The sequence below is a fragment of the Rhinoraja longicauda genome, chromosome 2 (genome assembly GCF_053455715.1).
Source record: "Rhinoraja longicauda isolate Sanriku21f chromosome 2, sRhiLon1.1, whole genome shotgun sequence".
NCBI classification, from domain to species: Eukaryota; Metazoa; Chordata; class Chondrichthyes; order Rajiformes; family Arhynchobatidae; genus Rhinoraja; species Rhinoraja longicauda.
This window is the reverse complement of record NC_135954.1, coordinates 42671609-42695817: the sequence shown is the minus strand read 5'-3', so window position 1 is coordinate 42695817 and position 24209 is coordinate 42671609. Positions and strand designations below refer to the sequence as shown.

The following is a 24209-nucleotide window of genomic DNA, read 5'->3' as shown; positions in this document are numbered from 1 at the left end:
CTCTGTGAAGTTACATCAAAACTATTTCATCTTCATACTCAATACCCCTTGTTACAATGGCCAATATTCCATTAGTTTTCTGAATTTCTTCCTGTTTCTGCAGGTAGCCTTTTGCTTTATGTACCAGGGCACCCAGATCCCTTAATACTGCAAGCTGTAGACTTGCTCTGTTTAAAACATACTTTACTTTTTCATTCTTCCTTCCAAAGTGGATAACACCACATTTCCTTGGATCTCTCACTCTCATTAGATTTACTGGTTCAAGTCCACAAGCTTGTTTCAGTGAGCAATGTTTGCACTAAAACACTGTGGAAAGCTACAGAACATTTAGTTTTCCACTGTTGTCACTGACATGAATTTTAACCATTCATCTTTTCTTAATGTTAATTTTCTTCTTCAATAAACCACCACAAAACAATGTTAGCTGAAAAGGCACTGTGTTCGAGTCATTGCAAGCAATTAATGGCTTTGTAAATTATGGGGACAAAAAGCATAGCATAATGCTCTCACTGCCAATCCTTTTAAGTTGGCAGAGATATCAAACATGAACATTTGACAACAGTCAATTGATACTTCAAAAATCATTTCTTAATGGTGTTTCCGCCATATGAAAAGAACTGATTAAAACAGGTGGGTTGTAAATTCAAAAGAACTCCCACTCATCGCTGATGGAGATGCTTATGGAATGTATTGTTCTCAGACATCCCAGCAAATGAGAATCAAAAGGATATGTGCAAACAACTTCAAAATAAAATGCAGAATTGATAAGCGGTTAAATTATTTAAAATTTAAATAAAATGTGATTAAAATTTAAAATTAGGTTAAATTATTTTTTATTGTTTTGGACCAATATTAAAAAATGAATCATTTGAAAAAGTTCATAATTCATAGTGATTTCCTCTGTAAGATTGAATACCAGTAACAGATAAGAGAGAGATGCAAGAGTTGGCCATAATTTTGCCTTGCCATTGAATACAATAGTAGCTAATCCTATGCCTCAAATCCACTTTGCTGCTCAATTGCTGAATCCCTGATCCTTTGTGTCCATAAATGTATTCATCCCTCACTAAAACAGACATAGGGAAAGCAGCAGCTACATTGGAAATGGTATGGATCAAGGGTACAACATGACTCTGAAAGCCCATAAAGCTTTTCCACATAAATTAAAGGTGAAGTAGATAGCTCCCTTCCTTACCAGGCCCCCTATCCCAAACAAATGGGCCTTCTTTTTTGAGAATACATTTTCTACCAAAAAAGATAATAAGGTCCTTCAAGTTAAAAAGATTGATCTCCAACAATGACATAATGCAACAATGAAATAGGCAGCCAATTTCAGAAATGTGGACATCCCTGAAGTCTTTCATTATGTTGGCATCTTATCTCCAAAGGGTGATTACAGCAGACAACCTTGGAAGACTTTACTTTTGAGCAAGGTAGTTCTATTTATTTATTGGTACAGATGTTAAATCTCTAACTTTCAGTTTTGAAGGAAGGTGTTTGATTTGAAACATTAATACAGTTTCTCTGCCCAAGAAAGCTGGCAGAACTGCTAAATATTTTTTTGTTTGACCTTCTCTTCAACATCTTCTAACTTCTCTGTGAAGAATGAATGAATGAATAAATGATAAATTATATTTTATTATCACATGTGATGTCACAGTGAAATTCTTTGTTTTTCATACCATACACAAAATATGCAAAGAGTCGCCATGTATAGGTCGCTGACAAGATGAAGGACATATCACCAATTAGAAGCTTGCAAAAGAGCTTTATTGATGGGGCTTGTTCTGGCCCATACACATCACCCTATTATGTTGTTCAAAGCTCTGATATCAAGTTCTGTGGCAGTGAGATTTATCTCCTTGATCCAGAAGTTTAAGGGAAAGGGGAAAGCGGGTGCAGGCAGCAAGATCTGACTCCATAACATTTCAGGTAGAGTGCAATAGTTAGTTTTACAGTGTAGGAAGGCATTTTAAAATGGTGTTATGACTGATTTGTTTGAGATTATTGGTGATTTTTTAAAAAGTTGTTGGAAAGCAAAACACTACTCTGGTGGAGGCTCCCGTGATAAGGGTCATTATATTAAAGGCTGGCCATTCAAGCATAAGGTCAGGAAACACATTGTTACACAAAAGACAGTAGAAATCCCTCACTTCCAAAAGCTTTTGAAACAGGGTAAAACAGAGTTTGCTAACCTTTCAGAAACATAAAAAAATTATTAAAATTTAAAAAGGAGATTTAAAAAATAAAGGTCTTTAAATCATCTTTGAATAATTAAAACATTAAACAAAAAATCGAATTATTAAAATATATTAATTACTTATTTTACCTTCTTTCTTACAGCCCTGAAATCCCATTCAAATGAATAGGCTCATAGCTCATTGTGAATGGTAGGACTCTGGGGAGTGTTTTCAGAGCAGGGGGATCTAGGAGTACAGGTGTATACTTTGTTGAAAGTGGCATCACAGGTAGATAGGGTGGTCAAACAGGCTTTTGGCACATTGACCTTCATCAGTCAGAGTATTCAGTCAGCAGGTGCAGCGGGGAGCCCTCTCGCAGGTAGGCGCTGGGAGGCTTGAGGAAGAGTAGTGGCTCGCTGCCCAGCACCGGGTTCCCCAGCTCCTGGGCGTGCTCGGCGTAGTTCCTGCCCACGCACACGATCTTTCTCTCCCACTCCCAGAAACGGCTCAGGTTCTTCCTGGAACTCATCCCCGCAGTCGTCCTGCCAGCAGGGACCCGACACTCTGTCTCTGTCTCTGTCTCTGTCTCTGTCTCTGTCTCTGTCTCTGTCTCTGTCTCTGTCTCTGTCTCTGTCTCTGTCTCTGTCTCTGTCTCTGTCTCTGTCTCTGTCTCTGTCTCTGTCTCTGTCTCTGTCTCTGTCTCTGTGTCTGTCTCTGTCTCTGTCTCTGTCTCTGTCTCTGTCTCTGTCTCTGTCTCTGTCTCTGTCTCTGTCTCTGTCTCTGTCTCTGTCTCTGTCTCTGACTCTGACTCTGACTCTGACTCTGACTCTGACTCTGACTCTGACTCTGACTCTGTCTCGTACAGCTGGAATGCCCTTATCCAGTCCTTATAATTCTTGGCCAAGTTCCCTTGCAGGGAGAGTGGTCCAGACATTCTTCTCCACTTCTGACACCATGTAAAGTCCTCTCCCGAGATGCTGCCTGACCTGCTGAGTTACTCCAGCATTTTGTGAATAAATCTATTCAGTATAAAGGTTGGGAGGTTATGTAGCAGTCATATAAGTAGGAAAATAACTGCAGATGCTGGTTCAAATTGAAGGTAGACCACAAAATGCTGGAGTAACTCAGCGGGTCAGGCAGCATCTCAGGAGAGAAGGAATGGGTGACTTTCGGGTCAAGACTCTTCTTCAGACTGATGTCAGGGGAGGGGGCGGGACAAAGATAGGAAGTAGTAGGAGATAGGAAGTCAGTGGGAGAACTGGGAAGGGGGAGGGGAAAGAGAGGGACAGAGGAACTATCTAAAGTTGTAGATAGTTTTTTGCAGCTGACCTAAATCTTGCTGCGTACTTTGACAGCCTTCCTCGCAGTCCACAACCTCATTAATCTTGGCGCCATCAGAAAACCTACTAACCAACCCATCTATGTTTATATCCAAGCTATTTATATATATATATTACCGACAGCAGCAGTCACAGCACAGATCCCTGCGGAACTCCACTGGTCACAGACCCTCAGCCTGAATGTTGTCCTTCCACCACACCCCTCCCTCTTTATCAGTAAGCCAGTTATAAATACATACAATCAAGTCACTGATAACCCCTCATTCAAATGGGAGTAAATATTGAAGGAACCTCCCCAATAGCTTCCCTATCACTGACGTGAAGCTCACCCCCTATAATTTCCTGGATTCTCTCTACTTCCCTTCATAAACAAAATAACAATATTAGCTATTCCCCAGTGCTCCGGGACCTCACCTATGGTGAGAGAAGACGCAAAGTTGTTCATCAAGGCTCTGGCAATTTCCTCTCTTAATGATCTGGGATAAATTCCATGAGGTCAATAGAAAATAGACAATAGACAATAGGTGCAGGAGTAGGCCATTCAGCCCATCGAGCCAGCACCACCATGCACCGTGACCACTACTCTGGTTTCCACTCCCTGCCTTGCTAGTTTATGGAAGAATCAATCAGAAGCCTGGTAACAGAGGGGAAGAAGCTGTTCCTGAGCCTTTTATTCACAAAATGCTGGAGTAACTCAGCAGGTCAGGCAGCATCTCGGGAGAGAAGGAATGGGTGACGTTTCGGGTCGAGACCCTTCCTGAGCCTTGTGGTTTGTGCTTTCAAGCTTTGTTACCTTCGGCCCAACAGGAGCAGGGAGAATAAGGAATGATCGTGGGTGGGACTGATTGTTCTATTTGTATAGTTGCTACAAAGGTATCTTTTCTGAAGCTGGCTGATTGTCATGATAGGATATGGTTCTGTCATAAAGGGAATGGAAGAAACATGCTTTCCACGTTGAATGGCACCTGCACTCAATTGCTCTTTGAATGCTGGATGATGGTTACATGTTGTCCACAGATGGAAAGTGAAGTGGAGGATAGGGCAGCACACATGATGGTCACAGAATCCTCCTAAGAGTTGAACCAACGGCAGTATCCAAATGGAGAGACGATGACAAATTCACCAGTTTACTTACTAATCAACAGCAATAGCTTATCCATGATTTAATGGATAACAATGTTCAATTATGCTGTTTTCCTTGACTGTATCCCTTAGACAACTGTAAAACACTCAGTGAAATGAAAATATATTTCACATGCCTGGACCACATGGCGATCCAAGGAAATCATATCTATTTCAAAGATCTCCATTGAATAAAATAAATTATCATCTGAAACCTTAGGACTCGCTACTTAGGAGCAGAGCTCAGTTATGAATTGTACTCGTAGTTGAGTTCCAAGGTCCTATGTAAATGTGATCAACATTCAACCCAAAACAGACTGTGCATCTTGGGTAATGCATTTTTTCATAATTGATCAAATTGCCTAGTCTTGAGATCAAACAGCCACTTTTGCAAATTGTACTCATTTTGTTTACAAATTTGTGCTGTTGTTTGGCAAACATACAATTTGATAATCTGTGCATAACATACATCGTCTGATATATATAAAATATTCTGACGTATTTAACAAAAGATTTGGAGATTCCTTACTATATATTTTGTTGTTTATACAAGTAGATTTATTGTGAAGAATGGAAGATGTTTTATTCAATATCTAATTGATCCGTTCAAATGATCTTTTCTCAGTTGATTCAGAATGAACAAAATCACTTTGTTTTCCTGCACTGATCACACAACAGAACGATTACAAATAAATTAAAGCTTACTGGGAGGTAGGGGCTCATCGATGGTGGGGTAACGGTTGCTGTCTTGTCTCAAAGAAGGCAGCTGATTTATTGTCTGAGCACAATGAGGTAAAGGGATATCACCTACAAGAGGAAAAATGTATTTAAAAAAACATTATGCTTTACATTATAGCAATAAACTATTAAATATTTAAAGTAAAACACAAAGTGCTGGAGTAACTCAGCGGATCAGGCAGCATCTGTGGAAGGAATGGATAGGCGATGTTTTTGGTCAGGACCCTTCTTCAGACTCATAATAATATATATATATTTTTATTTATAATACATTTTCTCTGCCCCAAAAATGATTAAACAAAATGATGCAAATACAAAGCTTGGAAAGTATATTCATACTGAATAGTATCATAGGCTCAGATTTTGTGGAGCAATAACATTGACCACAACTGACCTATGACAAAATAACCACACTTACCTTGCATAGGAGGCTGAGCAGTGGCTGAGGGAGGCGAGGGACGTGTGGCACCATCACGGGTTGATGTGTAGGTGCAGTGAGCCGCTGGAGGCCCTGTAGCAGCCAGGCGATCACGTGGATCAGGCACCGCTGTAGGCCCCACAGAGGCTGAGCGCACAAGGTCAGACATGACCTGCAGCGGCACGGAGTGGTGGAGGACATCAGCAACATCACCAAGGGTGGCTGACCCCTGAAACACCAACCCAGTGCTGTTGCCAGGACAACGGGCCTTTAAAGTCAACATATGATTCTAGTTCCTTAAGAAATTTGAAGCCTGAAGGACACACAGCAATGCTGGAAAGTTGGCAACTTTGTGAACCGCCTCAGTGTAATCTATTCTTACACTCCATTTGTGGCACTCCTGGACTTATATACAGTAAGATCTTACTAAACTGTTTGCAAAAAAAGAATTTCACGGTATCTACGCACATATTGACAGTAAAGTAGCATTGAACTATTGAAAAGGGCAACTTTCTAGAAGAAACTGACTCTCAGCACAGTGATAAACGCCCTGCAACACCTCAGGGTCTTTCACACATCATGTGGAGAGGGGCCCAAGAGTAAAACGATGTAAAAGTCAATGGTAGGTTTAGCTGTCTGTTGAAGCTGCCAAAATATTTCTGACAAAGGGAAATACTCAAGAATTATGTAAAAACTGTTCAAATAATTTAATTTAAGTAATAATAGATCTTCTAGTTCCTTTGCATTAATATTACCAATGATCTGCCTTGGACCAACCACATTGATGCGATATTCAAGAAGGCACACACACGCCTCTATTTCCTGAGTAAATTCAACATGTCTCCAATGACTCTTACAAATTTCTACAGATGCACACAGAAACGTTACTGTAGGGCTACATCGCAGCTTGGTTTGGGAATAGCTCTGCCCAAGATCGCAAGAAATTACAGGGAGTTGCTGATGTAGCCCCATCAATCATACAGACCAGACCTCCCAACATTGACTCCATCTATACTTTACGTTGCCTCAAACAAGCAGTTCACATAATCAAAGACTTGTCCCATCCCAGTCATTCCTTCTTCTCTCTGCTCCCATCTGGCAGAAGGTACAGAAGTTTGAAAGTGTACACCCCACCAGACTCGAGAACAGATTTTTCCTCATCATTATTAGACTTCTGAATCAGGCTATCCTTCCATAAGCTAGGGTACAGTTTGATTAATCTCTTTTGAGGTCATTGGATTTTGTCTAAGGAACTGATGGGCCACAATGTGCTACAATGCTGAGAACTATATTCTGCCCTCTGTAACTTCCCCTTGGCTCTATCTAGGGGATAGACTTTGAGTTGTACTTGGGTTTGGATTGATTATATCTATATATGGTGTGATGTCTTGAGAGGTCGGGAGCTTTTCTCTTGAAGGTTGGGAGGTGTGGGTGCCGGAAATGAAGACAGAAAAGTTCTTGTTTTCAAACTTAAATTCCATATATTTAGTCTTTTCCAAAAACAGGTCAACTTAATTGTTTGCAGACAGGTACACAAAACCAAAACAGGTAGTTAAATCAAAACTGTAGCTTGCTGCCTTCTTACAAAATATAACTCAAACACTGCTTCTCTCCCTCTAAGCTTCAGTCGTTGTCTCTCTCTTTAAATATACTGCTTCCCTTCCCTTTTAGCTCTCTCACTGAGGCAATCAGCTCAGCTGGTTCAGCTGGGCAGCAATCAGTGTCAGCAGCAATCAGCAGCAATCAGTGTCAGCAGCAATCAGTGTCAGCAGCAATCAGTGTCAGCAGCAATCAGTGTCAGCAGCAATCAGTGTCAGCAGGGCAGGCAGCCCTGCTGACTATGGGTTTTGTAGTCTTTTGTTGGCAGCCATGATGGTTTGTAGTCCTTGTTGCATCCACCGGGAGGAAATGTATCTCCCCTCTATGACTCTACCTCTCATGATATCACAATGGTATATCTAAACTGTTTGGATAGCATGCGAAATAGAGCATTTAAGTGTACCTCGGTATATGTAACAATAATAAACCTATACCTAATAACATTTAAATAAATCAAAAGTTTATTTCAAAAATTGCATTGAAATGCAAATCAAAAATATTTAAACGAACCAAAACAATTCCCCAAAATTCCAAACATATCGCAACCATTCCTCTCCATTGAAATGAATTGAGATGCTATTCATGTCTCCCTTCTACCTGGGCACTGGGTGGAAGTCTACAGTAGGAAGTGGGTAATTGCTGCAATTTCACACTGTGCATTATACTGCACAAGAGATCCGGTGGCAGACGGTTGTCAGGAAAATGCTGCCAAGCTGTGTTCAGTACATTTGGGATTTCTATGGTCATATATGTATACATGCATGAGAACCCTGAACTGGTTGACAATTACACAGGGGAACATAAACAGTTTCATTGAAATCAGTTGCAAAAGCAAACAGCTATTGGAAAACAGCAGGTAGGGGAGCATCTGCAGAGGGAAACAGACAGCTCAAGTCAAGATTCCTCATTGAGTCTAGATAGATCCTCCAGCTGCTCCCCTTTCTTTCTACAGATTCCAGCATCTGGAGTCTCTTGTGCCTCCATGCTAATCAATCAGGAGTTCCCTAGAAAATCTAGGGCATTAATAGTATAGGAAAGCACATTCTGGCTGTAGGATTGGAATGAGAAGTTTGGAGGACGGTAAAGATTATACCATTCTTTAGAAAGGGAACGTAGAACAATACAGCACAGGTACAGGCCCTTTGGCCCACAATGTTTGTGCTGAACATGATGCCAGGATAAACTAATCTCATCTGCCTGGGCATGATCCATGCCCCTCCATTTACTGCTGATTTGTGTGTTTGTCTAAATGCCTCTTAAACCTTGCTATCATATATGCTTCTAGCACTTCTCATGGCAGCATGCTCCATGCATATAACACTTGCTGTGTAAAAATACTTGCCTCATAAATCTCCTTTACATTTTCAGCCTCTGACATACCTATGCCTTCTAGGTTTTGAAAAAGGATTCTGATTGTCCCCCCAATGCTTCTCATATAATTTAATATATTTCTCTTATACACACTCTCACTCCTACACACTCTGGGCGATTTACAGGGGCCAATTAACCTACAAACCTGCGCCCCTCTAGGATGTGGGTGGAAACTGGAGCACCCAGAGAAAACCCATGCAGTCACAGGGAGAATGTGCAAACTCCAAATAACCGGCAATCAAGATCAGGATCGAACCGAGTCTCTGCGCTGCGTCTCCCCTGTTACACATGCTCTCTATTTAGTCACTTGCTTCCAATAATATATATCATTGAATAAGAACCTAAATGAGAAAAGTATATACCAACATACTAAAATATACTAATGATCCCCTTCAGATTTGAATGGCTTGCTGACAGTCCTCAAATTGGTCATTTAACTCAATAGGAACTGCAAATTAGATGAAATACCAAAGGTAATTGGTTCCCATTGAGTCGTAATCTTCGCCCAAGTTATTGCTTGGCTTTACTTTTGTCACGTGTACCAAGGTAAAGTGAAATGCTTTGTTTTGCATGCTATCCAAATAGATCGGATATATACAATCAAGTGAAACTCAAGTACAAAAGATTGAGCATTGCATTTGGCAGACAAGATCTAATGCTTGTGCGACCAAATAGGTGAGAATTGCAATTTACTAAGCCAAATATGTTGGAATTATGTTTTATTTGCAAAGAAAGATTAAATTAAGGTATTTTATGATCCGATAAAATGCACCTAAATTGCTGAGCATTTCCCTACTTTTCAGCAGGGGATCAAAGGAAGCCAGGAAAGTTGCCGTGAATTATAATTTTTTATCATTCCTTAGGGTTTCCACAGGCTTTTCACTAAAATTAGTGTTGGAGATTGGGGGACCCACATAGAAATTCTAGCCCATGATATGCAATTAAAAAATTCTGCACAGTCTGGAGAGTAAAGTGTAGAAGCACAAGGGAATTAATCCAGTGTGACTTAAAATAGTACATACCCAGATAGTTTCTAAAACCCTTTCTATCTTATGCTCTACAACACTCTTGGGACAATATTTCATTAACTCTGAATCAATACCAAGTCTAGCTCATTTACAGTTATGTGTAGGGTCCTAAAACTTTTACATGTTATAGAATTATTTTGTATGTATGGCCATTAAGAAAATACTTGCATTTATGTAGCACTTTATATGATTGCCCAAAATGTACCACAGACAGATATCAATGGGAAATCCAGCCTCTGTTCTGATGCAGGAAATATGGCTGCCATTAAGCTCCCAACATCATGACCAGTTCATCTACTCATGTTGGATAAATGTGGGCCTTCATTCAATAAGATGTTTCCTGGACTTAATATCAAAATTTACATGCCACCATGAGGGAATTGAGACCTCAGTTTAACATTTTGGCCTAAAGATGGCATTCCAAAAGATGGCATGCTTGCGATCCTTCACAGGAAAAAAGTATTACAGATTCTAAATCCTAATCACCGGAGTTGGTGTTTAACACACATGCTTCTGAATAGTAGGCTAGAACAATACCACAGTACAATCAATGTCTGGATCTTAATTTATTTTTCATATTTCCTTGTGACATAAATGTGGGCCGTGTCGACCCATCAAATCTACACTGACAATCAGAGCATTCCCAATCTCCAATTATTTTTCTGTCACCTATTCTCTGTATTCCTATCAACCCCTCCACCTACACACTTGAGATATTTTACAGAAACCAATTAACCTGCATGCTTTCGGAATATGGGAGGAAACTGGAGCACATGGAGGAGAATATGCAAACTCCGCACAGGTAGCACTGGAGGTCAGGACTGAACCCAAGGCACTGGAGTTGTGAGGCTACAGTGTTACTAACTGCACCAGCTGGAGTACTGAGCACTATTGTTAGCACCATATTTTTAGAAGTAAGCTAAGGCCCTAGAGATGTTACCAGGACATCACTAGAGGATGAGTGACTTCAGTTATGTACGGAGATTAGAAAAACTAAGACTGTTCATCTTTGAACAACAAAGGTTAAAATGGCACATTATGGGCATACTTATTGGTTTGGGTAGGTCTGTAACTGGATGTCACATGCTGAGAATAATTGGAGGAAATAACATCCAGGAAAATGTCTTCACTTTGAGACACTACTTAGGTTTGGTGTGCAGGACCTGAAAGAGTATTGAAGTCAGCTTCCACGAGCGAAGACCACAATGCGTTCCATGTGCTTTACCTCTCATCTGAACAGCTCCTTGCTGGAGTAGAGGAGTAATGAACCTGAAAGGTTATAAACCTCCATGCCATACAATATCTTTTGGTCTGCCGCTGCTCCAGAGTGACCCATGCATGAAAAGGATCTTGCCAAAGGCAATTCACGAGGTTTCGATTGTGTCCATCATAGTAAAGATCTTTGATTTTGGTGGACGGACATTAAAAAAAATAGATTCCATACAAATTTTGAAAACACAAAAGAATAGAAATTTGGGTAGGAATAATTTTGGAAAATATTGAAGGATTAAACTGAATATCTTTTCATAAAACTGGCACGAGCATTATGGGTCAAATCGTCTTTCTGTGCTGTGAAATATCTGTCTAATTGTTCCCCTGTACTTCCTGGCCTTCTTACTATTAAAGAATATATTCCAATCAGAGCACCTCACACTTCACCGTTTCGAAATCTCACCTACCATCCTGTTGCCAACTCATGTGATTTACATCCTCTGTGACTTCATGCTCCTTTCTACATATCTTTTCATTCCTCCTAACTTAATGTCACCTGCAAATATAGATTCAGGTAATTCTACGATAAAATGATTTCATTTTATCGTAGATAAATTCTACGGTATTTATCGTAGAATTACCTGAATCTAGGTAACCTGAATCTGGTTGCCTTTCTAAGAATTCTTGATTAGTGAGGGTGTCAGGGAGAATGAAGAGAAGGCAGGAGAATGGGGTTGAGAGGGAAAGATAGATCAGCCATGATTGAATGGGCAGAGTAGTCTTGATGGGCTGAATGGCCTAATTCTGCTCCTAGCACTTATGAAACCTTGTGTTACAGTAATTTTCCTTATAAAGACAATTGTGATAATGGGGGGAAAGGGATTTAGGGGCTTGAGAGATTTGGACTTGCAATAACACCATTTTTTCCCCCTGCGGTTCTTTCAAAAATTGAGGTATTTTCAATAACATTAGGTTTCTTTTTGTTTCTGCAAGCTGACAATGCTAAAGGCTTTATGTTACTTTGTTTAATAGATTATGACTGCACAAGTGTCAGGAGAAGCAACTGCTTGTCAAATGTTATGAGCACAGTTAATGTGGCAGCTGTGGTTTATTGGTGTCTGATTAATGTGAAAGGTTACATGGAAACAGGCGAATACCCCCCCTCCCCCATTTTGTTTAAATCCAAGAGAGCTTTGGCTTGACAATGTCAAAAGTATCTTTTAAGTGGTCTCTCCTTTTATATTGAAATCATATAATAACCAATTTTGCAGGCTTAAAGGAAATGGCATTCCCTAGTTCATCACCAGTGTTGTACAGGTAGTTCTGTTGTAAAGCAAGTTTCCTTAACATAAATTGTATGCAACACAAATGATTATAAGGTCAGGAGGTGGTCATTTAATATTGAGTTACAGGGGAATTTCTTCTCTCAGAAGGTGACGGATCTCTTGAATTCTCAATCTCTTGTGGAGGCAAGATTAAAGAGGAGGCAGATAATTATTTTTTAAACTCGGGGAAATACAAGGCTATTGGGTATTCTCACAGAAGAGATGTTGATGCCTTGGGCAGATCAGTCATGATCAATTTGAAAGGCTTGAGGGCACATTTGGCCGATTTTCTTTTGTTATGTTTTTCTGTAACCACATCAATAATTTAAGTAATATAAAACCAAGGCCACGGTGGAACTCACATTTTACATCCTGCCAATTAAAGACCATTTCCTTTATCTCTGTCTCCGATCTTATTATCATTCCCGAGTGGCAGGGGGAACAGAGGGTTGGGTGGGGGAGGATGTGTGTGCCATGTGCTTCTATTACATTAGACACGATTCATCCCAATCAAAATGTTCAGTGATAAATAATTGGGAAGTAAGGCAGGATAATAATATATTACGAGATAACTTCATCCTGATGCTGTAAGTTTGAAAAGGTTGGGGAACTGTGAAGCCGAGAATATGCAGCTGAGCCAGAAAAGCATGCTCAAGCAGCTGCTGCAGCTCCTGTGTCTAAGAATGAGATATGTTCCAAACACATCCAATCTCGATAATTTAAAGTGACTGGTCTTTCCTATTTATTTCATTAAAAACAACTGATCACAATAAGTGTTGGAAGGAACGACAGGTGCTGGTTTATACCAAAGATACACACGAAATGCTGGAGTAACTCAGCGGGTTGGGGGAGAAAAAGGATGGGTATAATCAAGGATCGATTGTAATCATGTATTGTCTTTCTGCAACAAAAGCTTTTCACTGTACCTCGGTACACGTGACAATAAACTAAACTGAACTGAACTGGGTGACGTTTCGGATCGGAACCCCTCTTTAGACTTCTTCATTTGTTTCCGGGCCTTATTTGTTCTGTCCTTTTCCTGCCTCCAGTTACCTCCCCTCTAACTTCAGTCTGAAGAAGAGTTCAGACCCAAACCTTTACCCATCCCTTTTCTCCAGATATGCTGCCCGACATGCTGCAATAAATGACTGTTTTCTAAACAATAGAAATTGTACGAAATGAAAAACAAAAACCAGCAATAGACAAGCTTCTGAAAGCGATAGGAGAACTAGTTCATACCTAAAAAATACACTAATAAACCACGCATGTCAGAAATAGGCAACCAACAGAAAGACTTGAAATTTTTTCAGCAACCATGATCATTTCTCAATAACCCAAAGCTATATTACATTTCTAATATTATAAATCATGTAAAAATCATTTTCTCAAGGGATGTAAATTTGAAATCATTGCTATATTCCTTTCCAGAGTCTTAAATCTTCTTTGGGGTTTGATGCTTGAGTTTCAATATCTTTGTAGCAACTCCATTAACTTCCAAGGCATATCATCACTGAATCAGGTAGATGTCTACAAAATTCAGTGTCATTAGATGACCTGAAGTGCACATCAAATCTGTTGTAGGAGGCACCTCATTTCTGCACTTGGCATTTCAAGTGAATATTAATTGCACGGAAAGACGGGGCATCCAAGAGTGAAGCTTTCCATTTCATACACAAGTGCGAAAGATGTCACTCTCCCCTGCAACTCCTCGAATGTGCCATGCTGCAAAACCCAAACTCTGATTGCTTCTCTTGTGGCTTTGGTTCACTGTGTCAGCAAAGCTCTGCAAGTAAGGGTCCACTATGGGCCCAAACTGAAATGTACAAAGAGTAGGATCTTCAGCTCTTTAAGCCTATTCAACATTAAATGAGTTCAAAGCATGATCTGCAACTTAACTCCATATACCAAAACTGTCATTCTCAAATTTACATTAAATATCTGACCCAGCATTAATTGTAAAGAGTTCTAAATTTCTCCTAACATCTTGTATGTAAAAGTATTTCCTAACTTCACTACATTTTCATGGAACACAGTAGGAGACCACTTAACAATCGAGTCAATGGCCGCCCACAAAGCAATCTCATTTTGCCCATTAATTTTCCCTTTAACTTATCCTCCCCATATTCCTGCAAATTGTATCATCCACGTACTGTAGGGGCCTTTTTGGTCAAATAGTTCTTGACTTCGGGACGTGGAAGGAAACCATAACATCCGGAGGAAACCCATGGTCACAGGGAGAACGTGTAAACTGCACATAGACAGTACCAGAGGTCTGGGTTGATCTCAGGTTGGTGGAGCAGATCAATTTGATGCAACACTGTGCCACTCCTGAAAGTTCTGGGTCTTGTTAGATTGTAATGCTGGACTTAATTTCCCAATATGGGGAAATACTTTCTCACTCTCTGGTTTAGCTGTCCCTATTAATCCCTTCAATCAAATGCTTCAATTAATGAGCTGGTTAACCCTCTGACTTCTAAGTTTCTGTAAACCATCTGCACATGTTAATATACACCACACTCCCACCCAGGCCAGTGTAACCCATTTAAAGTGAGCTGTTCAGAATGTGAGTGAAGATCACAATCTGGAAGGTGAGTCCTTCATTTTCAGATGTAAAATGCATTTTGCCAAAAGGACTTCGAACTTTGAGATTAATAGTAAATGCAGGGAGTCATAGAGTGTCCCACACCTGTGCTTTGTAAGCGCTGCCTTGCACCTGGTTCAAGCACATGGCAGGAGGATCAGAAATGTAAAATTGCTGATCTTGCATTATGGGCTGAGGCTGCTTTGAATCTTACAGGTGAACCTCCATAAAGACATGTTGTTAACTTCTCATGGACAACTAAAAAAAAATTCCATGGGGAGTTGGTATATAAGACACATAACACCCTTTGAGGAACCAATGGGCACACGTAGGTGCATAGATAATCCTGCTTATTAGGTACTCCATCAGATACGAGGTTGACATACCAAACATTCCAGTTTCTGACGTGGCTAAAGAGAAACCAAAGAATTTTCCACATATCAGGTACCAAATAATATTGTTGGTATAAATCTGCAGCTTCATTTAAATTACTTGTACATTCAACGTCATGAGAATGCAGGGCAAATATAGCCTGTTCTATGACATTCAAATCAATAAGTATAGAAGCACTGTTTTGAAACAATCTGCATTTGTTTGAAGGCATTGAATGTTGGAAGTTTGTGGTGGCATTTTGTTAGAGTTAGAGTGGGTTAGAGTTTATTAGGCTTTTATTTTCTTCAAAAATACACAACCTGTGTGGAAGCCCAAGACTTGAATACAACCTTTCTCAAGGGGTGAGGAATTCAAGGAAGCCAAATGTGACATTGAGGGTGCATTAAGGTTAATGCAGAAGGCTCTTCAAGCCACAGACATTAAGTCTTCACCTCAACTGTACCCCCACCCTTCCAGCCCTACCACTCGAGAGCTTGGGAGCAGTCTCGAAGTATAATATCTGCTCAAACCTAGAAAAAACATGGACACAATTCTCCTCAAAGTACAGAACTTTGCTAGGACTACTTTATTAGTCTTTAAACACTGTAGGGCCTGATACAGTGGCCGGAATGGCGGGACTGTCATATGTTGAAAGACTGGAGCGACTAGGCTTGTATACACTGGAATTTAGAAGGATGACAGGGGATCTTATCGAAACGTATAAGATTATTAAGGGGTTGGACACATTAGAGGCAGGAAACATGTTCCCAATGTTGGGGGAGTCCAGAACCAGGGGCCACAGTTTAAGAATAAGGGGTGGGCCATTTAGAACAGAGATGAGGAAAAACTTTTTCAGTCAGAGAGTTGTGAATCTGTGGAATTTTCTGCCTCAGAGGGCAGTGGAGGCCAATTCTCTGAATACATTCAAGAGAGAGCTAGATAGAGCTCTTAAGGATAGCGGAGTCACGGGGGTATGGGGCGAAAGCAGGAACGGGGTACTGATTCCCCAATAGAGATCAACTTTTGTCCAATAAAAATATTTCTTCATTTAATGGGCTGAAAATGATGCAACATCCTTGATTTATCAATAATGGTTTTTCCAATTCATAGTGCCAGAATTACAAAGTATAAAACAATGTGTGGGGAGGAACAGGGACTTTAGGGAGGGTGTGTGAGGAGGGTAGAGGGAGTTCATATCACAAGCTTTATCTTCACTTCTCTATTCACCATTAAGAGGATCACTTCTTATTGTATTCTGAGCAGAAGTAGCTATCATTTACAACATCAAGCTCAGACTGCTCAGTAATTAATCCATTCAGTTACCTCAGATTTCAAACACAGCACACAGCATCCTGCTAACATTTTTTCTACATTATTGATGACAAGAAAATGAAAAGAAGAGGAAAGTATATGAAAAATACCTAATTTTTAAAGATTTGCAAACTAATTATTTAAAGATGTGAATTTATTTGGCATAATAACGTTGAGGAAATTACAAGCTACTATCCAACATACAAGTAATGTGTGTCTATGGCTCTGACCTTCTATTCTGCTGCTCTGTCCCGCAGTTGGCTCATCATTGACCAACGTCCTTTCCAGTGCTTGGGCTGCTGGCTCCTCTGGCCACTGAACCGTGCTGTCTGCTTGCATTCTCTCACAGTACTCAGGGCTATGGCCTGAATCCGGCATTGACTCAAATGCACTGCTCTCATCTTCCTCTTCTTGTGAAGAGAAAACTGTACTTTCAGATAGCCGCGCACTGTCAATTGAGGAGAACCTGGTATGGCTGGAGGAAAAGTGATGGGTACTGTCATAGCAGGAAGTACTTTGGCAGGAAGTGCTGTAGCAGGATGTACTGTAACAGGAAGTGCTATAACAAGAAGTTCTACAACAAGGTGTGTCACAGATGTCCCACTCATTGTTGACCTGCTGTGCCGTGTCTGTTGCAGTCTCACTTTGATTTATTTGCTGATCCTTCTCAAGAATTTGATTTAACTCAGAAAGATGTTCAACGGAGGCACTGCGAGGCAGCATCCTCCACCCAGCGTTGCTGGGCCCACTGGTGTCACTACTCGTTTCCGGCTCTACTGTATCCATTTTGCATGTCATGTCTTGTTCCTCGGGTTCTTTCTCCAGTGGTTCTAAGGCAACAAAACTGTGGATGGTCTCTCCCTGGGCATCCTCGTCATCCAACTGTGCAGATGGCAGACTGTGGAGCAACCGATGCAGGTTAATGTAGTGGGTTCGAGGGGTTTCCGGCTCTCCTGAACCACAAGCTGTGGGGATCACAGACTCCAGCTCAGACACCGGCAGTGAGAACGGCCTGGCTTTCCTCTTTCCGGCTTTCCTCACTTTCAATGTACCATCTTCCTGCTGACACGAGGCGTCACTGTTGTCAGTCCCATCTACTTCACGCATTTCTTCAGTGACGTCTTCGACCTTGGGCATCAACTGACCAGAACACACTTCTTCTTGCCCCTCTTCGTTCGCCTGTGTTCCTTCGTTCTCTAAGATTCTATCTATGATCGGGCTGACCTCAGGTTGGGGTAAATCAGCGAGGGCTTCCTGAGCTGGATCAGGCGTGGACTCCCCGGGATCCGATACGCTTGCTGGTAAATTATTCTCTTTACTGTTGCCATCATCACCGTTCCCGTTTTCAATGACCGGGTGTTCCAATTCACCAACTGATGACGGTTCACTCACACTCACAGCATTCGTACTGTTAGCTGGGCTACTCAAGTCCACACCATTCACAGTCTCTTCACTAACATTCAACGGCTCAACCTCTGTACCCCCAACACTCTGGGACTCACAGCAGGCCTGCTCCATCACGTCCGTCGTCGGATTTTCCTGTTCAGCTGATCCTGCCTCAGTACTGGTTGAGATATCTTCATCATCTACAATGTGTTCACATTTTTTAAAAAAGAGAAAAATGAAAGCACCCAATTATAGTCTGTTCTGCACCAAGCTCATATATTTAAGCTTCTTTTAAAAGCAATAAATGATGGAAATACATACAGGTTAATAAGAATCTTAAAAGAGGAAAGGTAATTTTCAACTGCTCTCATGTTATTTGCCCCAAAACATCCAGAGAGCAGTTAAAAATCTCAGTAGCTCCACGAAAGCTCGAGTTCATCTCATATGACTATTAGGCAGGCCTGTTACTGCACAGGCAGCATCACCTGTCCACTTCAGGTGACAGGCTTCTGTTGTCTGTTGTCTATTGCTGGTTGTAGCCCACTCAGTTTGTCCATTACTATTACAAATGCATGGAATGTGGTTCCCATTTTGGGAATGGCCCAGGATATTTCAAATAAGCCTGTAAAGGAGTCCCAACCCGGAATGGCGATTGTCCATTTCCCTCCGCAGATGATGTCTGGCCAATGGAGTTCCTCCATCCATTTGTATTTAGCTTAAGGATCCAGCACTTGCCATCTCTTGTGTCTCCTTGGGCATGAATATGCCTGTCGTGACACACGGATCAACATAAATGCTTCTTATTCCCAGAAACATAGAAAATTCATAAGATCATAAGTGATAGGAGATGAATTAGGCCCATCAGGTCTACTCCACCATTCAATAATGGCTGCTCTTTCTCTCCCTCCTAACCCCATTCTCCTGCCTTCTCCCCATAACCTCTGACACCCATACTAATCAAGAATCTATCAATCTCTGCCTTAACTATAATGCATAAATACCACAAAAGTCGCAATGTGGAAACACAAGGCCTATCTAGATTTAAGCTCCATAACACCGTGCTCTGTGTAGAAAACATAGAACATGGAAAAATAGGTGCAGGAGTAGGCCATTCGGCCCTTCGAGCCAGCACCACCATTCAATATAATCATGGGTGATCATCTAAAATCAGTACCCCATTCCTGCTTTTTCCCCATATCCCTTGATTCCTTTAGCCCGAAGAGCTAAATCTAACTCTTTCTTGAAAATATCCAGTGAATTGGCCTCCACTGCCTTCTGTGGCAGAGAATTCCACAGATTCACAACTCTCTGAGTGAAGAAGTTTTTCCTCATCTCAGTCCTAAATGGCCTAACCATTATTCTTAAACTGTGACCCCTGGTAAGTAATTAAAAAGAAATAACTGAAATATCACATTTACATAAGTATTCAGACCCTTTGCTATAACGAGCAATGTTCATCCTGTTTCCATTGATTACCCTTGAGATATTTCTACAACTTGACTGGAGTCCACCAGTGGTAAATTAAATTAATTGTACATGACTTGGAAAGGCACACACCTGTCTATATAAGGTCCCACAGTTGACAGTGCATGTCAGAGCAAAAACCAAGCCATGAAAACAAAGGAATTGTCCGTAGACCTCCGAGACAGGATTGTGTCGAGACACAGATCTGGGGAAGGGTATAAAACAATTTTTGCAGCATTGCAGGGCCCGAAGAGCACAGTGACCTCTGTCATTCTTAAATGGAAGAACTTTGAGACCAGCAGGACTCTTCATAGAGCTGGCCGCCCGGCCAAACTGAACAATCGGGGGAGAAGGGCCTTGGTCAGGGAGGTGACCAAGAACCCGATGGTCACTCTGACAGAGCTCCAGAGTTCCAATGTGAAGATGGGAGAACCTTCCAGAAGGACAACTTTATCTGCAGCACTCCACTAATCAGGCCTTTATGGTAGAGTGGCCAGACGGAAGCCACTCCTCAGTAAAAGGCACATGACAGCCCGCTTGCAGTTTGACAATAGACAATAGGTGCAGCAGGAGGCCATTCGGCCCTTCGAGCCAGCACTGCCATTCAATGTGATCATGGCTGATCATTCTCAGTCAGTACCCCGTTCCTGCCTTCTCCCCATACCCCCTGACTCCGCTATCCTTAAGAGCTCTATCTAGCTCTCTCTTGAATGCATTCAGAGAATTGGCCTCCACTGCCTTCTGAGGCAGAGAATTCCACAGATTCACAACTCTCTGACTGAAAAAGATTTTCCTCATCTCAGTTCTAAATGGCCTACCCCTTATTCTTAAACTGTGACCCCTTCTTTTGGATACCCCCAACATTGGGAACATGTTTCCTGCCTCTAACGTGTCCAACCCCTTAATAATCTTATACGTTTCGATAAGATCTCATCCTTCTAAATTCCAGTGTATACAAGCCTAGTCGCTCCAGTCTTTCAACATATGACAGTCCCGCCATTCCGGGAATTAACCTAGTAAACCTACGCTGCACGCCCTCAATAGCAAGAATATCCTTCCTCAAATTTGGAGACCAAAACTGCACACAGTACTCCAGGTGTGGTCTCACTAGGGCCCTGTACAACTGCAGAAGGACCTCTTTGCTCCGAACTCAACTCCTCTTGTTATGAAGGCCAACATTCCATTGGCTTTGTTCACTGCTTACTGGACCAGCATGCTTCCTTTCAGTGACTGATGCACTAGGACACCCATATCTCGTTGTAAGTCCCCTTTTCCTGACTTGACACCATTCAGATAATACTCTGCCTTCCTATTCTTACCACCAAAGTGGATAACCTCACACTAATCCACATTAAACTGCATCTGCCATGCATCCGCACACTCACACAACCTGTCCAAGTCACCCTGCAACCTCATAGCATCTTCCTCATAGTTCACACTACCACCCAGCTTTGTATCATCTGCAAATTTGCTAATGGTACTTTTAATCCCTTCATCTGTCATTAATGTATATTGTAAATAGCTGCGGTCCCAGCACCGAGCCTTGCGGTACCCCGCTAGTTACTGCCTGCCATTCTGAAAGGGACCCATTTATCCCCACTCTTTGCTTTCTGTCTGCCAACCAATTTTCTATCCATGTCAGTACCCTACCTCCAATACCATGTGCTCTAATTTTGCCCACTAATCTCCTAGGTGGAACCTTCTCAAAGGCTTTCTGAAAGTTAAGGTACACCGCATTCACCGTCTTTCCCCAGTCAATTTTCCTAGTTACATCCTCAAAGAATTCCAGAAGAACAGTCAAGCATGATTTCCCCTTCGTAAATCCATGCTGACTCGGAACGAACCTGTTACTACTATCCAAATGCTTCGCAATTTCGTCTTTTATAATTGACTCCAGCATCTTCCCCACCACTGATGTTAGACTAACTGGTCTATAATTTCCCGTTTTCTCTCTCCCTCCTTTCTTAAAAAGTGTGACAACATTAGCTACCCTCCAATCCACAGGAACTGATCCTGAATCTATAGAACATTGGAAAATGATCACCAATGCGACCATAATTTCCTGCGCCACCTCCTTAAGTACTCTGGGATGCAGACCATCAGGCCCTGGGGATTTATCAGCCTTCAGTCCCATCAGTCTACCCAACACCATTTCCTGCCTAATGTGGATTTCCTTCAGTTCCTCCATCACCCTAGGATCTCTGGCCACTAGAACATCTGGGAGATTGCTTGTATCTTCCTTAGTGAAGACAGATCCAAAGTACCGGTTCAACTCGTCTGCCATTTCCTTGTTCCCCATAATAGATTCCCCCGCTTCTGTTTTCAAGGGACCCACATTTGCCTTGACTATTTTTTTCCTCTTTACATACTTAAAAAAGCTTTTAATATCCTACTTTATATTATTGGCTAGTTTACCGTCGTACCTCATCTTTTCTCTCCGTATTGCCTTCTTAGTCATCTTCTGTTGCTCTTTAAAAGAGTCCCAATCCTCTAGCTTCCCACTCTTCTTTGCTTTGTTGTACTTCTTCTCTTTTATTTTTATGCTGTCCTTGACTTCCCTGTGTCAGCCATGAGTGCCTCTTACTCCCCTTGGAATCTTTCCTGCTCTTTGCGATAAATTGATCCTGCAACTTCTGCATTATTCCCAGGAATACCTGCCATTGCTGTTCCACCGTCTTCCCTGCTAGGGCCTCCTTCCAGTCAATTCTGGCCAGCTCCTGCCTCATGCCTCTGTAATCCCCTTTGCTATACTATAATACTGACACTTCCGATTTTCCCTTCTCCCTCTCAATTTGTAGAGTAAAACTTATCATATTGTGATCAAAAGACAAAAAACACCTAAAGGACTCTCAGACCATGAGACCTGGTCTGATGAAACCAAGATTGAACTCTTTGGCCTGAATGCCAAGCGGCACCACTCATCACCTGGCCAATACCATACCTACGGTGAAGAACTGGGAGGCTAGTCAGGATCGAGGGAAAGATGAACGGAGCAAAGTACAGAGAGATCCTTGATGAAAACATGCTCCAGAGCATTCTGGACCTCAGACTGGGGCGGAGGTTCACCTTCCAACAGGACAACGACCCTAAGCACACAGCCAAGACAACGCAGGAGTGGCTTCGTGACAAGTCTGTGAATGTCCTTGAGTGGCCCAGCTGGAGCCTGAACTTGAACCTGATCGAACATCTCTGGAGGGACCTGAAAATAGCTGTGCATCTACGCTCCCCATCCAACCTGACAGAGCTTGAGAGGATCTGCAGAGAAGAATGGGAGAAATTACCCAAATGCAGGTGTGCCAAGCTTTTTGCAGCATACCCAAGAAGATTTGAGGCTGTAATTGCTGTGGTGCCTTAACAAAGTACTGAGTAAAGTGTCTGAATACTTACGTAAATGTGATATTTCAGTTATTTCTTTTTAATTATGTTGCAAAAATTTCTAAACACCTGTTTTCGTTTTTTTATTATGGGGTATTGTGTGGAGATTGATGATAAAAAAAAAAGAATCAAATCCATTTTAAAATAAGGCTGTAACGTAGCAAAATGTGGAAAAAGTGAAGGGGTCTGAATACTTTCTGAATGCACTGTACCGTGTGCTCTAATATTGCACACTAAAGGAAGGTAGTAAAGTGGCACTAGCTCATTAGTCATTAACTAGCTCATTAACTCCTGAAATCCAATATGAATACCAATTTAGAGGGTAGCAGAGCAAGAACCATTATGCTCATGTGGTTCTGGATCATTTCAGAGTTATCCCAGTAACCTTTAAAATTAATATGTCAACCTTTAGTATATAATGGACAGATTGGAATAAGGAAAGCATCAGTGATTTTAACCAGGAAACTATCATAAACTAACATAAAATCACCTTGCTTATCAAGTTCTTTCAGGAAAGGAAATCACCTATCATTAAGTTTGATTTACACGATTGAATTTTAACTGGGCGCAGTTCAGGGGCAAACAGAAATGGGCAAAAATGCTGCCATTGCCACTGACGCCCACATTCAGTAAATGAGCAAATACAAATGCCACTTGATATTAGATCACTTGTGAATTAAAATATTGCGCTGTTGAATATTTTGAAATAATACTGGATGCATTCAGTAGCAGCTACTACATTCAGGTAGAGGACATCAGATATTGATCAGTCATTCAGCAATCACCCTAGTGCAAATGAGAAACACTTCTGTCCTATTTTATGTAATAAAAATGCACCGAACAGACAAAGCACTGAGGCCCCACCACCACCAAGCAGTATCACAGATTACCCAACTCATTCTATCAAATGGCCACTGTAATGATCTCAGCTAATTCCCTGATTCCTGAGAAGATGTCCTGGAATTTTTTCCATTTTATTTCAATAAGAAAATTGATGTGAAGGGGTGTTTAGCACAGACTTTGGTCAAAAACTGCTGCTGTTTTTGTTTTCATAGAATTTAAACTAATTTAAATCTAATCTCATTCCTTCGCAAGTAACTGAATTGCTTGTCATAAGTTTCAACCATATCCTGTGAAAATTAGTTAAATCACTGGCATCAGAAGATGCTTTTGGATTTGATGTGTTGAAAAGCGAACAACCTTGGTGGATTGAAGATGTTATTTCAAATCGGAACTGCAGCTGTCCACTGACATGGTCTGTCGGCAGTCTGCGACCCAGCGTGTAGCTCACCACCCTGTCCCTGAAAGGAAACAAACAGGATTAAAGAACTCTCCCCACGTGAATCATAAAACACAATTTGCAGTTTGAAACTAGGACAGAGATTAT

At 41.3% G+C, this 24209-nt stretch overlaps 1 protein-coding gene across 6 annotated transcripts in view; it reads right to left on the bottom strand.

Annotated features, from left to right (window-relative positions):
- Positions 1 to 24209, bottom strand: part of LOC144604083 (E3 ubiquitin-protein ligase HECW1-like) — a 316240-nt gene that overhangs the window by 102341 nt on the left and 189690 nt on the right. For 5 of the 6 annotated variants that reach the window (XM_078418197.1, XM_078418215.1, XM_078418186.1 and 2 more), the window contains 3 exons: positions 24023 to 24123; positions 16828 to 18183; positions 5348 to 5449 (listed from right to left, as the gene is read on the bottom strand). In XM_078418197.1, the coding sequence (XP_078274323.1) occupies positions 5348 to 5449; positions 16828 to 18183; positions 24023 to 24123 (1559 nt within the window). The remainder of the gene's footprint in view (positions 1 to 5347; positions 5450 to 16827; positions 18184 to 24022; positions 24124 to 24209) is intronic. The other variant, XM_078418224.1, reaches the window with a different exon arrangement.